General features: G+C 43.0%; 1 protein-coding gene across 2 annotated transcripts in view; it reads right to left on the reverse strand.

Annotated features, from left to right (window-relative positions):
* RPRD1B (regulation of nuclear pre-mRNA domain containing 1B) overlaps positions 1-13,963 on the reverse strand; it is a 47,215-nt gene that overhangs the window by 26,833 nt on the left and 6,419 nt on the right. The window contains exon 3 of one of the 2 annotated variants that reach the window (XM_066387847.1): positions 5,431-5,564. The exons of the other annotated variant lie outside the window; for it this stretch is intronic. Coding sequence (XP_066243944.1) covers positions 5,431-5,564 — 134 coding nt within the window. The remainder of the gene's footprint in view (positions 1-5,430; positions 5,565-13,963) is intronic. 2 annotated transcript variants of the gene reach the window in all.

The raw sequence follows: 13,963 nt of genomic DNA on the forward strand, positions 1-13,963 counted from the left end.
GGCTAATTAATGTCCACATGGACATTTAGCACTCTATATAGAACTGAAACACAAGAGAGAGAAAAAAATTGTATTATTTCATTCATTTCCAAATACCTAGAAGAGTACTCAATAAATATTGGTAAATATACTAAAGAAGGTAGAAAAATTATAAAACTTGAATCCCTCAGTTTTCAAACTCTCAGACAAAAATTTTTATATAGAAAGCCACCATCACTAAAGACCCCAGGACACTAACAATCACTTAATCTGGGCCAGCAGGCATTAAGACAAACCTGTCTTTGCTTTCTCTACCTTATTTTTAATGAGAATGTCAAGGCCCAAAGGCCGTGTTTTGTCCAAAGTCAGAGAGCTTGTTAGTCTGGGTCCTCCGGCCAAAGTCCCTGGCCTCCTAATGGAGTGGAGTGCAGTTCCTTTTACCACTTCAGGCTGCCACTCACTCGCTGACACACACTGAAGTCAAACCAATGCAAATGATTTTAGGCCCATCCCTGTCTTTCGGCATTCTGACGAAGAGGATGCCACGAGAGAGGGAAACCATTATCACCCAGCATGTCCAGCTCCCTTCTCCACTGGAGGACCTACTGCAAACGAATGACTTGTGGGCCCCTGTGAAGCGGCTCTGTTCCTGAGCGGCCTATCTCCACTACGAACACCTCCACTGGCCTCATCTTTCAAGTGCAACTTGGAACGACCAGACTCTCTCCCAAAGTCCCAACTTCTAGCAGATCCCACACCCTGAAGGATCTTTCACATACCTCCTCCTTCTGCTCCTCCCATGGCCTCCTGCTAGCCATCTGCCCTTCACCATGCCCTGTCCAGACCACTGTGCCAACCGGCCTCCCTGCCTCTAGTCACTCCTTTTGCAACTTAGACTACTCTCTTATTATATTGACCTTCCTAAAGCTGAGCTCTCATCGCATCACGCCTCTCTTCAAAAACCTGGAATGGTTACCTAAGAGGAAGGCCGATTCGTGATAACAGTAATACCATCCTAATACTCCCTTCTAACTTCCACGGCACATGCGCCTTCCCACTGACAAAAACACTAAGGGTTTTATTCCTTTACACCTCCTCCCCACCCCCACCCCCACCAGCCTGGCCCAGGACTATGTCCACAGACCTGAGTGTGAAGCCTCCGGCAGGCAGAGGAAGGAGAGCTGGAAAGCGCGAGCGCCGAGCCAGAAACGGCGATCACTGCATCCCTTCACACACACAGGCCAGCCGGCTCTGGGCCCGCCCTGACTCATCTGAGTCACATCAGCAGTTAGGATAGCCAGGATTCTCAACTGAGTCAGACGGCCATTTTAGATAGGCCAGGAAATCTGTCAGCCCCCTGCCTACCCCTAAATGTAAGGTAAGGCACCTTCCACTGTCCCCACGACTCCTGACCCCAGTACTGATTCACTCAAACGCTGTCCAGGGCGGCAAACACTCCAGGTGAGCCGCATCCTTCTGCCTTCACATTGCATTCCTTCTCTCCCATCCTGCAAGCTGTCCCGGGTCCCCAGAGGACCTGCATTCAGCGAACTGTTAAGTAACCCGGTTACCTAAGTGTTGACGGTATGCCTCTTGGAGGCTTGAACTTCGGTAAAATTTCAGACACTATGGCAGACTATAAAACTAATTTTAAGGCAAAAAGCCTGAAGGTTCCCAAATGACATTACAAAATGCAGTCATCTGCCTGTATAGCGGGATCTTCTAAAGAATGCACTCAAAATTTTCTGGGATTAAAAAAAAAACAAGCCCTGGCCAGTTGGCTCAGTGGTAGAGCGTCGGCCTGGCGTGCAGAAGTCCCAGGTTCGATTCCCGGCCAGGGCACACAGAAGAAGCGCCCATCTGCTTCTCCACCCCTCCCCCTCTCCTTCCTCTCTGTCTCTCTCTTCCCCTCCCGCAGCCAAGGCTCCACTGGAGCAAAGATGGCCCGGGCGCTGGGGATGGCTCCTTGGCCTCTGCCCCAGGTGCTAGAGTGGCTCTGGTCGCAACAGAGTGACGCCCGGAGGGGCAGAGCATCGCCCCCTGGTGGGCAGAGCGGTGTCCCTGGTGGGCATGCCAGGTGGATCCTGGGCACATGTGGGAGTCTGTCTCTCCCCGTTTCCAGCTTCAGAAAAATACAAAACAAAACAAAACAACAACAAAAAAAACCAAAACCCCTACAAATTGTATATTCTTTTTTTTTATTCTGAAGCTGGAAACGGGGAGAGACAGTCAGACAGACTCCCGCATGCGCCCGACCGGGATCCACCCGGCATGCCCAACAGGGGCGATGCTCTGCCCACCAGGGGGCGACGCTCTGCTCCTTTGGGGCGTCGCTCTGCCGCGACCAGAGCCACTCTAGCGCCTGGGGCAGAGGCCAAGGAGCCATCCCCAGCGCCCGGGTCATCCCTGCTCCAATGGAGCCCTGGCTGCGGGAGGGGAAGAGAGAGACAGAGAGGAAGGAAGGGAGGGGGGTGGAGAAGCAAATGGGCGCTTCTCCTATGTGCCCTGGCCGGAAATCGAACCCGGGTCCCCCGCATGCCAGGCCGACGCTCCACCGCTGAGCCAACCGGCCAGGGCCTGTATATTCTTTTATAATGAGAAAAGAATCAGGAAACATTGATTTACAACAGCTTCCTCATTCTTTGTTCCCTTCCTGCAAAATAAAGAAAAAGATTTACCGGTAACAAGCACATTGAACTTCACTGGGGGAAAGAAAGAAACCCGCCCCAGACAAAGGCTGCCACCCGAGGCGCAGCCTGAAATGCTGTGGCCATGTCACCTCGCTGAGCTGAGTGGCGGGCTTCGGCTCGAACCTGGGAGCCTGGAGCTGTGTTCTGAACCAGTATGCTTTCTAGTCTCATACAAAATCCGAGAAATTAAAAATACTAGAAAGTCTCCAACTTTTGCTACTGTTCATATTTAGAAACTCAGAATATTGGATATTAGAACTGGGGGGGGGGGACACAAATAAAAGGCCTATCATCCACTCAATCGACAACGCCTTACCTACATTATCAAAGTAATGCTCACAACAACTCTATAGGTATGACTGTGAACAGGCATAATGTACAGAGAAGAACCTTAGGCCCAGATAGGTCAAATGCTGTGCCCAAGGTCACATAACTCAGAAGTGACAAAATTGGGATTCATACTCTGGAAGTCTGGTGTCAAACCCTTGCTCTGAACAGCTAAGCTAACCACACTAAGATCCAAGAAAGCTGGTGGCCTGCTCATAAATTTATACCCTAATTCAAGTCTATCATGTTGTCAGAAAAAGTATGGTATAAAAAACATAGGCTTTAAAGCATACAGGTCTGGATTTGAATTTTCCATTATCAATTATATCTATAATAATTGGAAAAAATCACGGTAACCTTGTGAGCCTTTGTATCCCCGTATGAAATATGAAGCTTGAATATTCCCAAGAGATTCAACTTGAAAACGCCTGAGTTTTGTACCTTGAGAGACAGGCAAATAACTCAAGAAGTCCCTAGTTCCAATAGAAAATTTTTAATCTCACGCAGTCTTCCATGTTAAAAGAACTGCAAAAGTTCCACGGGAAAATGTTGGCTTCAAAGATAAATTCTATAGTTGTCTGAAAAGAATTACCTATGAACTAAAGCTGAAATATAAAGGAACTATCTCTGGAGAAATAATCAATACTTTGAAAGGAGTGTGGTAAAATATTCTGATAACTCAGGTCCAAAGAAGACAGAAGACGAGAGTGGTTAACTGGGACTAATACACATGTTGGAACCTTCTGATGTGTGTTTTCGTCTTTATGGAACAGAGAGAAATTATCTTCAGCTCAGCATTATCCTCCACACAGAGGAATACCGCCTCTCTTGTTGTTGATGTCTAGATGCTCAGAACACTGAGAAGCCCAAAGGAGCTATTTTCAAGGCCCCAAATTCCCCAATTTGTCTGAGTGCTCCCTAAATGCACAACTATTTCTCACTCCTCTCTTTCCTATAGCTTAGCTGTTTACTCAAAGCACATATCTGGCAAACGCTTGCTGAAATGAAATTCAACACTTAGCTTCAAACATTGTATTTCAGAGCTCTCCTACTTGCCCAAAGGTGTTTTAAAAAATCAGCATGTTTACCAATGAACTCTACGGCAGAGTAAGGAATGCTGAATAATTCCTCAACACTGTGCAGAATGCCACCAAAGGACACAATACAAACACCACCAGAATCTGAAGTAGGAAAGAGCATGCTTTTCAGAAGCTACCGTGCAGTGACCCCAACGTGGTTTATCTACTCCAAGTAAAACAACAATGACCTGTAGTCTGAAGGCACTTATATCATTTTTAGAAAGCTTCCAACCTCTGGTTTCAGGAAAGCTCTCCAACCTTAAAATGCATATGAACTCATCCTGGAGGAGACCATGGAGGGCACACAAGGGCTGCTGAATGAATGCTATTAGGACGGTTGCCTTCTACCGCAGAGGCATGTGAGCAGTGCCGGAGGGACAAGGAGGGACTCGGAGGAACGGGCTACACGTGCCAGACGAGCTAGGGGACATGTCAGGATGAGGGCAGCATTCTTGAATATAAGTTCAGCACCCAGTGAAAGGGGCAGAAGGACATTTCAGGCAGCGGTGGCAACAGATCCAAAGAAGGGGTACCAACAGAGCATCCAGAGGTGAATTGTTTGGTATAGCCAAAGAATATGGGATATGTGAGGGAACGCAGACGGATCTGGAAAGTAAACTAGATCAGATTCTAAAGAGTCCTAAACAATATGTTAGTACTGGGACTTGATCCTCCGGGCTATAATGGGCACAGTCAGCTCAGACTATAGCTTAGAAACATGTCATGCCAACTAGAATTAAACCACAACTAACTAGAAGCCAAAGAACCAAATAATGTTTGAGCTTACTTCTCTTTAAAGAAAATAACATAAGCTCTTAAGGACTTGGTAAAATTCAATTACATACACGTACACACATACTTCCCAAGGATATCCTGAGTTCAACAGAGACCAAAATCAGTTTTAGACAGCAAGCTGACAACCGTCAGAGGTATGACCCAAAACCACAGCACTGTTTAAGAAACCAGGCTCAGAAGGGCTGAGGGACTTAGCCACACACGTGCAGTGCTCAGTGGCAGAGCTGGGTCAAAATCTTAGTTTGTTCGGGGTACTGCCTACTTCCCCACAACTCTGACTTTGTTGTCCCTTTCCCTTGTGCAAGGAAAGTCCCTGAGAGGCAGGACAGCCAGGGAGAACACAGAGCACAAGTCAGGGTGTGAGATGATGAGTAGCACGAATACCAGAACCAGGCTTACAGGCTGCGAGCACTACATAAATTCTCACCATCATTCATGATCATCTCTCTGTAGAATCATACAATCGCTGGTGGTTCACAGCAACCCCCACTGCAGCTTTTCACATGTGATTCGAAAGCAGGCAAAGACCAAGAGCTGTAAACATGTGGTGATGTTTCTACCTTTGGGGGGAGGGCTCTTGGAGTCCTCCATAGACAGCTTCAGCTGCTGTATGAACTCGCCGCCATACACACTTCTTTCTTGCCAGATGTTCAGCAATCTTTCTAAAGGTTTTTTACAGCCTTCATCTGCCTCTCTGCCCAGAAAAGATGAAAAGATATATATAAGCTTAAGATTTTTTTGTTTTTAATTAGGACAGATGTACTTAAATATATATATAGCAACAACTGACTAAATGATTTACACATTTAAAAACAGAATGAAGAGTAAGGTATATACTGTGATAAGTGGATACCCAAAACTTGACCAGAAACTACCTTCTTCCTGTGGGGGAATGAGAGAGATGACATGATAAAAGTAATCTGTGTTTTATTCCCTTTGAAAGATGGACCAACAGGGCAGAAAGTCAATGGCTGATTTTTACAGAGAGAATTATCAAAAATTGTATTATCAATTGTGACAGCTTGCTTTATAGGAAGACATTAACTGAAATCTAGTATCAGACATTCTGTCAGAAACTAAAGGGGATCAAAACTTTTAAGGATAGAAAAAAAAGATTAAAATAAAACAATAAATGTTTAACATGGGGAATAAATTCACTGCAACTCATCAATGCTAACACACCAACACCTCTATGTGCATAATACAATCATATATATCACGACTGATTTCAACTTGAACTATTTCACAATTACCTTAAAAATCTGAGCTAGGTCTGCAGTCCACATTCACACAAAGGTGTCTAATAGATAATCTCGAAACCCATTGAGCTTAAATACAGTCCTAGGTAATTTAAGACAGTTTTTAACAGGCATATTACACTCTTGAAATAGATGGGGTTTCTTTCTTTCTTTCTTTTTTTTTTTTTTTGCAAGGGGGAATGGAGAGAGAGCATCAACTAATTGTTCCACTTAGTTGTGCCATTCATTGATTGCTTCTCACATGTGCCCTGAACAAGAAACCTCGGCGCTCTGGGACAACGCTCCAGCCACAGTGCCACTGGCCAAGGCACAGATGGTTTTCCATGAGGTGACTGACCAGCACTCAGTGTGAACCAGTGGCTCACCTAAAATGTCAGAGAGCAAGTGGAAGAGTGGGGAGAGGCTGTCTGGAAGGAAAACAAATCCCTCACCACCCACCCATCGCTACTATGAATTGTCCTGGTTTGGAGAGCTGTCTGGGTGTCAATGACTTCAAACAAGAAGGGAGACCCTGACATCTGAGTATTGAAGTCAATTACCTTTCATAGGAACTTCGACAAGAAATCATCCCAAACCAGTTGAGATGGGAATTTCATCCACCCTCAGCCTTAACAGCACTTTCCTCAAACGTAAGTAAACACTCCAGGGGAGAGAAGCTTTCAGCCTGATCTGGTCAGACTGCATTATTTCTGAATTGTTAATGGCAAACTTCACCGAATTGCAGTTAAAGGACTAAATCAGAGTACATACAGATTTATCTGCAGTTGTTAAACCTTTTTCTTTTCATCAGAAGTGAGGGTGAGAAAAAAAAATTCTACTAAGTTTATAAAATTTAAAGGTATCCTAATTATTTCATATTTGTGATAAAACACTTTTACTCCATCTTTAAACTATATCTAAATAAACAAATTACTTCTTACCTCTTCCTCTACTATCAACTTGGTCCATGCCACTACCATTTCTTGCCTGATTACTATAACAGAGCCTCATTGCTGGGCTCCTTGCTTCCATGTTTGTCCTATAACCTATTATCAAGCTTAAAAAGTGATAATAATTCTAGCTGTTGTGTTAAGGCAGATATGGCACTCTTGCTCAAAACTTCCAAAGGTTCTTCCTCTGAATAAAACTGAAAGTCCTTATAAAGCCTACGAAACCCCTATTTTTCTGGTCTCACCTTTCCCCAACAGCTACCCAGGCCCTCCTGCCCCAGTGCCTTTGCACTGGAGCCACATTCCCCCAGGTGGTGCCATGGCTCATTTGCTCTCCTCCTCTAGGTGTGTACTGCTTACACAGCACCTCTACAGTGAGTCCTTCCCTAATGTCCCTATTTAAATTACACTCCCTCCCCCTACTTAATTCTTTTCCACACAACTTATCTTCTAATATGCTATACAGTTTACTTGTTGTTTACACTCTTTCCACTTGAATATAAGGATAGGTGTCTGTCTTTCCCCCTCACTATCTACCCTTTAAAAAAACTTTAGATAGGTTTCAATAAGCCATACAATTTAGTTAACAAAGTTAACTAAGCAACGTACAAGTTAACATACAAGTTTTAGTTAACTTAAAGCAATCATCTTACCACATCACGGTCATTCATACCAGACATCAACTAAGCCCTCAACTGCTCATTCAATGAGGTTTACAGAACACCGTGCTGTAATACAGAGAACCAGGCCTCAGTCCTGCCCGCTGGGGCTTCACATTCTAGCAACAGTGGACCACACGTATTTTCTACTCAGAAGTTGCTCTCTCGTGCATTTGCCTTTGCTGATGCTATCTCCTCTCCTCTAAATGGAACCCCCAAAGAAAAACAAGGTGAATTCAAGTGGCTTAACTACATGGGGAGTGTGTAGAAATAGCAGAAGAATCTGAAGGGAAGAGTGGAATTAGATTATAGAGGGTACTAAAGGCCACATTAAGCATGTTGCCTTTATCCTGAAGGCAAAGTCCTTGATGTCATCAAATGTATGACTTAGAAAAATAAAGTCATTATAGCTAGTATAATCAAATCAAAACTAATCAGAACTTTTAACTGGATGATACTTTTAATCTAAAATCTGTTCTCTGCAAATTCTCCTTTCACTTAAAAGAGAAACCTTCATCATGATAACCGAATCTTATCTAGGATTTAGTTAAAGGGATGGAGGGCACAACATCTCCCCTGGGGATAGCTGGGGTTCAGTAAAGACTTTTTACAACGGAAACTGATGCTCAAACTTATAATAACCTAAAGACATTTTCAATAGGCTTTCACCACTCCGGGCTAAATCCAAAAGATGTCTCTAGTTTAATTGGTGAATGTAATCAACCAGGGTAAGCTAATTCTTTGAGAACTATAGTAAATCAAAGTTTTGCCAGGTTAAGTTTCAAAGTTACAGATACAATAACCAAATCTTTTTACTGATGAGATTTTGCCATAAAAACCTCCAAAAAAACTGGAAGTCACTTTAGCTCCTAGAACTGGATACAGCTAACGCCAAGAGAGCAGTTTTATAATGGAAAGAGCTACCTTCTCAGGCTGCTGTAACTCCATACTAAACTGAAAAATCCGTAAGTTAAAAAAAAACCCACCAAAAAATCACTGCCACTAATCAATGAATAAAATGGAAGGTAATAAATAAGTATAAAACTTATTATGCTGAATATAGCTTAGTATGTACTTTAATTCTGATTGATTATAAACATCATCACTGCAAAACTGATCTGAAAACTATCAAGTGTGTGTAATGCACACAGGATTGCTGCTGGAGAGTTCGGCCAGCCCAGGACCTTTTCTTCTTTTGTGGTTTTAAGGGCACTTCCTTGGCACAACTACCATCACTTCTGTTTCTGTCTTGTCCAGGCACAACAGGCCTGTGGCAGCCTACCAAGGGCAGCCTCCTTTCTGAGCAGCCCCAACACTTCCGACAGTGCCTCAGGCAGAGCTGGAGCAGAAACAGCTCTGTGATCGCGCAGAAGAGAGTTCACACGGCCAGCCCGAGACCGGCCAGCCCGAGACCGCTATCCTTAGAAGGTCTGCTTCCACGGCATCCAAGGAGAGGCGGGCATCTGGGAACCTGGGTTTCTGGAGTGTTCCTGCCATTTCTGAATGAGTAAGGACAGTTAACTGTGCCTAATTTGTTTGTTCAAACAATGTAGTTATGCTGAACACCTGCCTTCTTTCTGAAACTTGGCAGAGGACGCCTGTGGTAAAAACCTTAGGCACTGATTGTCTAACGAGCTTCCCAAGTACACATTTCACACATGTCATAATTCAACACAGGAGGAATTAAGAATATCTTGTGCGGCCCCACTGCAGTGATTTTCAAACCTGTTCATCTCGTGGCACACATAAACTAATTACTAAGAGTCTATGGCACACCAAAAAATATATTTTTTGCCAACCAGACAAAAAAACAAAAAAAATAGGTATAACTTTGACTTGTTCATACTGGACAACTATTGTTGTGTTGGCTGTTGTCATTTTCTAAGGGAAAAGAGGCCAGTGCCCGTGATTAAACAGTCAGGTAACTGCATGTTTTAAAAATTCTCACAGCACACCGGCTGGAAATCACTGAAAGGACAAAAATCTTATGCCTACTCTCCTCTGAACTTCATCCCACAGCCCTTTTCCCTTTACTGACTTACTTTGTATCCTTTCACTCTAATGACTCACATCCAGGAGCAAAACTATAGTGAGTCCTGTGAGATCTCCTAGCAAGTCACCACACCCACCAGTGGTCTTTGAAACTCATGACAACAGTCAATAAATATGTAGATGGTGCTAACTCCAAATGTGTCCCCAGAAGTTCACTTCCCCCTGAGCTTCAGATGAGGCATGCCTCCCAAACATTGCGGGTTTGGTTCTAGACCGCCACAATAATGCAAGTATCTAATAAAGCAAGTTGTATTCTTTTTGCTGATGGTCTTTCCTTCAGTTCAATAACACAAAGTGCAATAAAACAAGGTATGCCTATATTTTACCCCTTTGCCTATCTGACATTGCCGCTTGGAGTATCACCAGCTGTCTCAAACGTAATGTGGCCAAAACAAAGCTTTTGATTTCTTCTACCACATCTTTTCCCCAAATCTCACCTCAGTAGGGGCACTGCTGGCCATCCACTTACATCAAAAACCTAAAAATAATCTTTGATTTCTCTCCTCACCACCAGCTCCTACTCAACTCCCATAATTCCTATCAGTGTTACATTTATGGGGTGGGAAGCAAATCTATCCACAAAGTAAACATTCAATCAACAGAAGCTATTATCATATTCTCTCTGCTTCCGAGTCCTAGCACATGTTGCCTCTAGACCAGGCATGGCCAACATACGGCCCCCGTAATGAGTTTAAGAGGCCCACGGTTAGATTTTTTATATTCTCTGCTACTCTAAAATCTCAGCTACTCAGAAGCAGAGTGTCTTTGATTATTGGAAATCAAGATATTTAAGAAGATAGTGATACGCGGAAAAGAACTCCACGTGTGACTAATCTAGGGTTAACTTCCAATAATTGGTCAAATGGATTCGCGATACTTATTTTTTTAAAAAATTCCATTATAAAGATTTACAACTCTTGTACTCGTCTGTACTCGATATGAACTGTTTGACGTTTAGCAGCGATGTGAAACCCACATTCTTTTAGGCGGAGTTTGCTAGTGCGCACCCAAGGTCAAACAATTTGTTATTTTTGTGGTCAAGTGTGCTGAATCAAGTGGCACTGTAGCATAGACAATAGCTGCAGTTGATAACTGAAAACGTGTCCAGGCTGTTTGTGAAATGAAATAATTGTTTTATTTGAAATATAACCCCTTCAAGCTCATTCTATTAATTAAATATTGTTTTGAGTGATTGTGATACAGTTTGGATATTTATACAGTATGTAATTATATTTTTATTAAAATAATATTGTATATTAAAATTTTTTCACTCATATTTATTCATAAACAAATTACAAAATAAAATTTTGTTTACTTAAATGAATCATTTTTATATTTAACATTTTTTTATTTAACATTTTTTAATTTTAATATTTCATCCGGCCCATGATAAAAGTTTTCTTTCTAATCTTGCCCAAGGGCAAAAACTGTTGGCCACACCTGCTCTAGACTATACTAGAGCAACACCCTCCAAACTAATGTCTCTGCCCCTCCCTTGGCCCTTATAATCCATTTTCCAAACCAAGCCAGAAGATCTTTTAACAATGTGATGGAATGAATACATCATTGCCCTGCTTAAAAACCTTAACTGACATCACATAAGAACATAAGCCTCTCTCCCAACGCTTACAAGACATATGTGACTGGCTCCTGCCTACCTCTCGGATGTCACCTGGGCGCCACTACTCCCTTTGCTCACTGTGTTGCAACTACACTGGCCTTCACCACCCCCCACGTCATTCCTACAGGGGCCTTCCTCCACCACACTAGAAGAGATTCCACTCTAGAACGCCATTCCAGTTCCTTATGACCACATCACCACTCTCTGAAAGTATCCTGTTCATTCATCCATCTGCCTGCTTTATTCATGTCTGCTCCATTATCTGGAGCATTCCTTGGCACACAGAAGGCACGCAATACACACTAAATTAAAAATAAGGTGCACAACCATCTCCAAACTGAGAAGAAAACAAGAAGGAATTTGTATGGGGAAAAAGTTCAAAGCCTGTTACTTAAACTGCTATTCAAATTAAATTTACCCTATGAGTCTGGCAGGTTTCTCTGACTTGAAAAGTTTGGTTTGGGGATTTTGGGGGGGTGGGGTAGAGATCGAGGGAGGAAGTAGGAGATTACCATAAAGAGATTCCTATCAAATTGGTCAATATGTTCAATATGAATGGTCAACTATCTTTGTTCATCAGCTGGCCAAAGGAAAACCATACACAGAACATGTCTTACTGTTGATAAGGCTCATCAGGCCTGATGTAGAGTGGCTGGCCTTCCTGTTCTAACAACGGCAGGGGGAGGGGCCTGGAAACATGGGGATTCCAAATACAGTACCCAAATAGGGCATTAAAAGAACTAGAAGAATGCAAAATAATAGTAAATAAATTATGGGGTTTTTTTTTAATTAAAAAGGACCATGTTTATTTTCCCACAATGCCAAAGCATCTGCCAAGACCTCTGTGCAGTTCCCCCTAGATGGGTTTTAGGGTGCTACCAAGTAGAAGGAATTTACAATCCCTGCACTGCCCATCCCCCATCTCCCACCTGTTTCTACTTACCCTTTTCTGGATTTGGGACAGGTAACAGTTCCTGTTCAATTTTTAAATAAAAATGTTACATTTATTAACCCTACAGAAAATAGTTTTACTCAATTTCCTATACCATCAATTAATTGACTTATTCAAACATTAACTGAACCACTCTCTGCTCCAGGGCAGACCACAACACTGCCCAGCTCCTAAGACATCACCATTCACACCCAGGCTCCTAAATGGTATTCCCTACAGCTCCATAACCCAGCAGCTATGCCAGACACTTCACACTGGGTGCTTGGACTACAGTAAAGAACACAAAAGAAAAGGCCCTTCTCTTCACAAAGTTCACAATGTACTATGTCCCCACGAAGGAGCAAAGCCCTTGGACCAGTCACTGGAGCATGCACTTTCAAACACTGCTCACTTTAGCACAACTCTAATCAGGAAACTCGGGCTCAGAAAGCTACATTATCACATGTAGAGACACTCAGTGTTGGAGGCAGGGCTACAGCCAATGTCTAAGAAACTGAACTCAATCTCCTCAAAACAAAAATATGCCTGTTTCCAGTTTCAAACAGCTACTCCAGTAGCTCTAAGCTTCCTCTCTGTTATGAGGAGACAGTATTCAAGTTTCTAACACATTCTGCTTCTGCAGCGTCCGTGTGCACCAACAGAGCGAGCCCGCTATGCCGTGCACAAACCAGTCTTTCCCCATCTCTAGACAGCTAGACAGCATTTCTTTCTTTTGGATTTCTCACTGTAGTCCTTCCAATGTTTCAAATCCCTCTGGAATGGCAGACTTACTTTTACATTTAAGACCTTTCACTTTAGACCAGGGGTCGCCAAACTTTTTACACAGGGGACCAGTTCACTGTCCCTCAGACCATTGGAGGGCCGCCACATACAGTGATCCTCTCACTGACCACCAATGAAAGAGGTGCCCCTTCTGGAAGTGTGGTGGGGGGCCGGATAAATGGCCTCAGGGGGCCGCATGTGGCCCACGGGGCTGTAGTTTGGGGAAGCCTGCTTAGACCCTAGAACAATTTTTACTTAACCCACTAGTCTCTTTCGTGCCCTTCTCAGTTTCCTTTGTAAAGATGTTTATGTTTACTTAGTAATCTGGTAAAAAATAGTTTTTCTCTGCTTCTCCTGTGCAGCTAACTTGTGTCTACAGAAAATTTGTTTTTAAAATAAGAATGATTTCTAAAACTTTTAATCAAATGAATGTTTTCTGTGATATGTGTTTTCTATGCTCCAGCCCTCTCTGTCACCAACACGACAGTGGCAGAGGCGTCAGGTGATAGAGGCAGAGTAAATATCTACTTTCCTCACTAGAAATTATCTTTGCAGTTACAGTAATGTCCACTATTTCTAGTGAACATCTAGACATCCAGATGGAAATAAAAATAAAGGCATAAGCAACTAATTTCTTGCTAATAAGGTTTTGTTACTGGTTGGTTCCCATGTATAATTTGTGTGTGTGTTTTTTTTTATCGTAAGCTAATGAGACAATTCAGCCAAACCAAGAGAAATAGTATATTCAAGAAATGAATTCAATAATGATTACCTCTAGGGAAAAGATGTTTCAAGGGCTGGACTGAATCACTTAAATGCACCAAAATGTTTACATGTCTGAGGTGGTTTTTTAGGCCCA

Source organism: Saccopteryx leptura, chromosome 5 (genome assembly GCF_036850995.1).
Source record: "Saccopteryx leptura isolate mSacLep1 chromosome 5, mSacLep1_pri_phased_curated, whole genome shotgun sequence".
NCBI classification, from domain to species: Eukaryota; Metazoa; Chordata; class Mammalia; order Chiroptera; family Emballonuridae; genus Saccopteryx; species Saccopteryx leptura.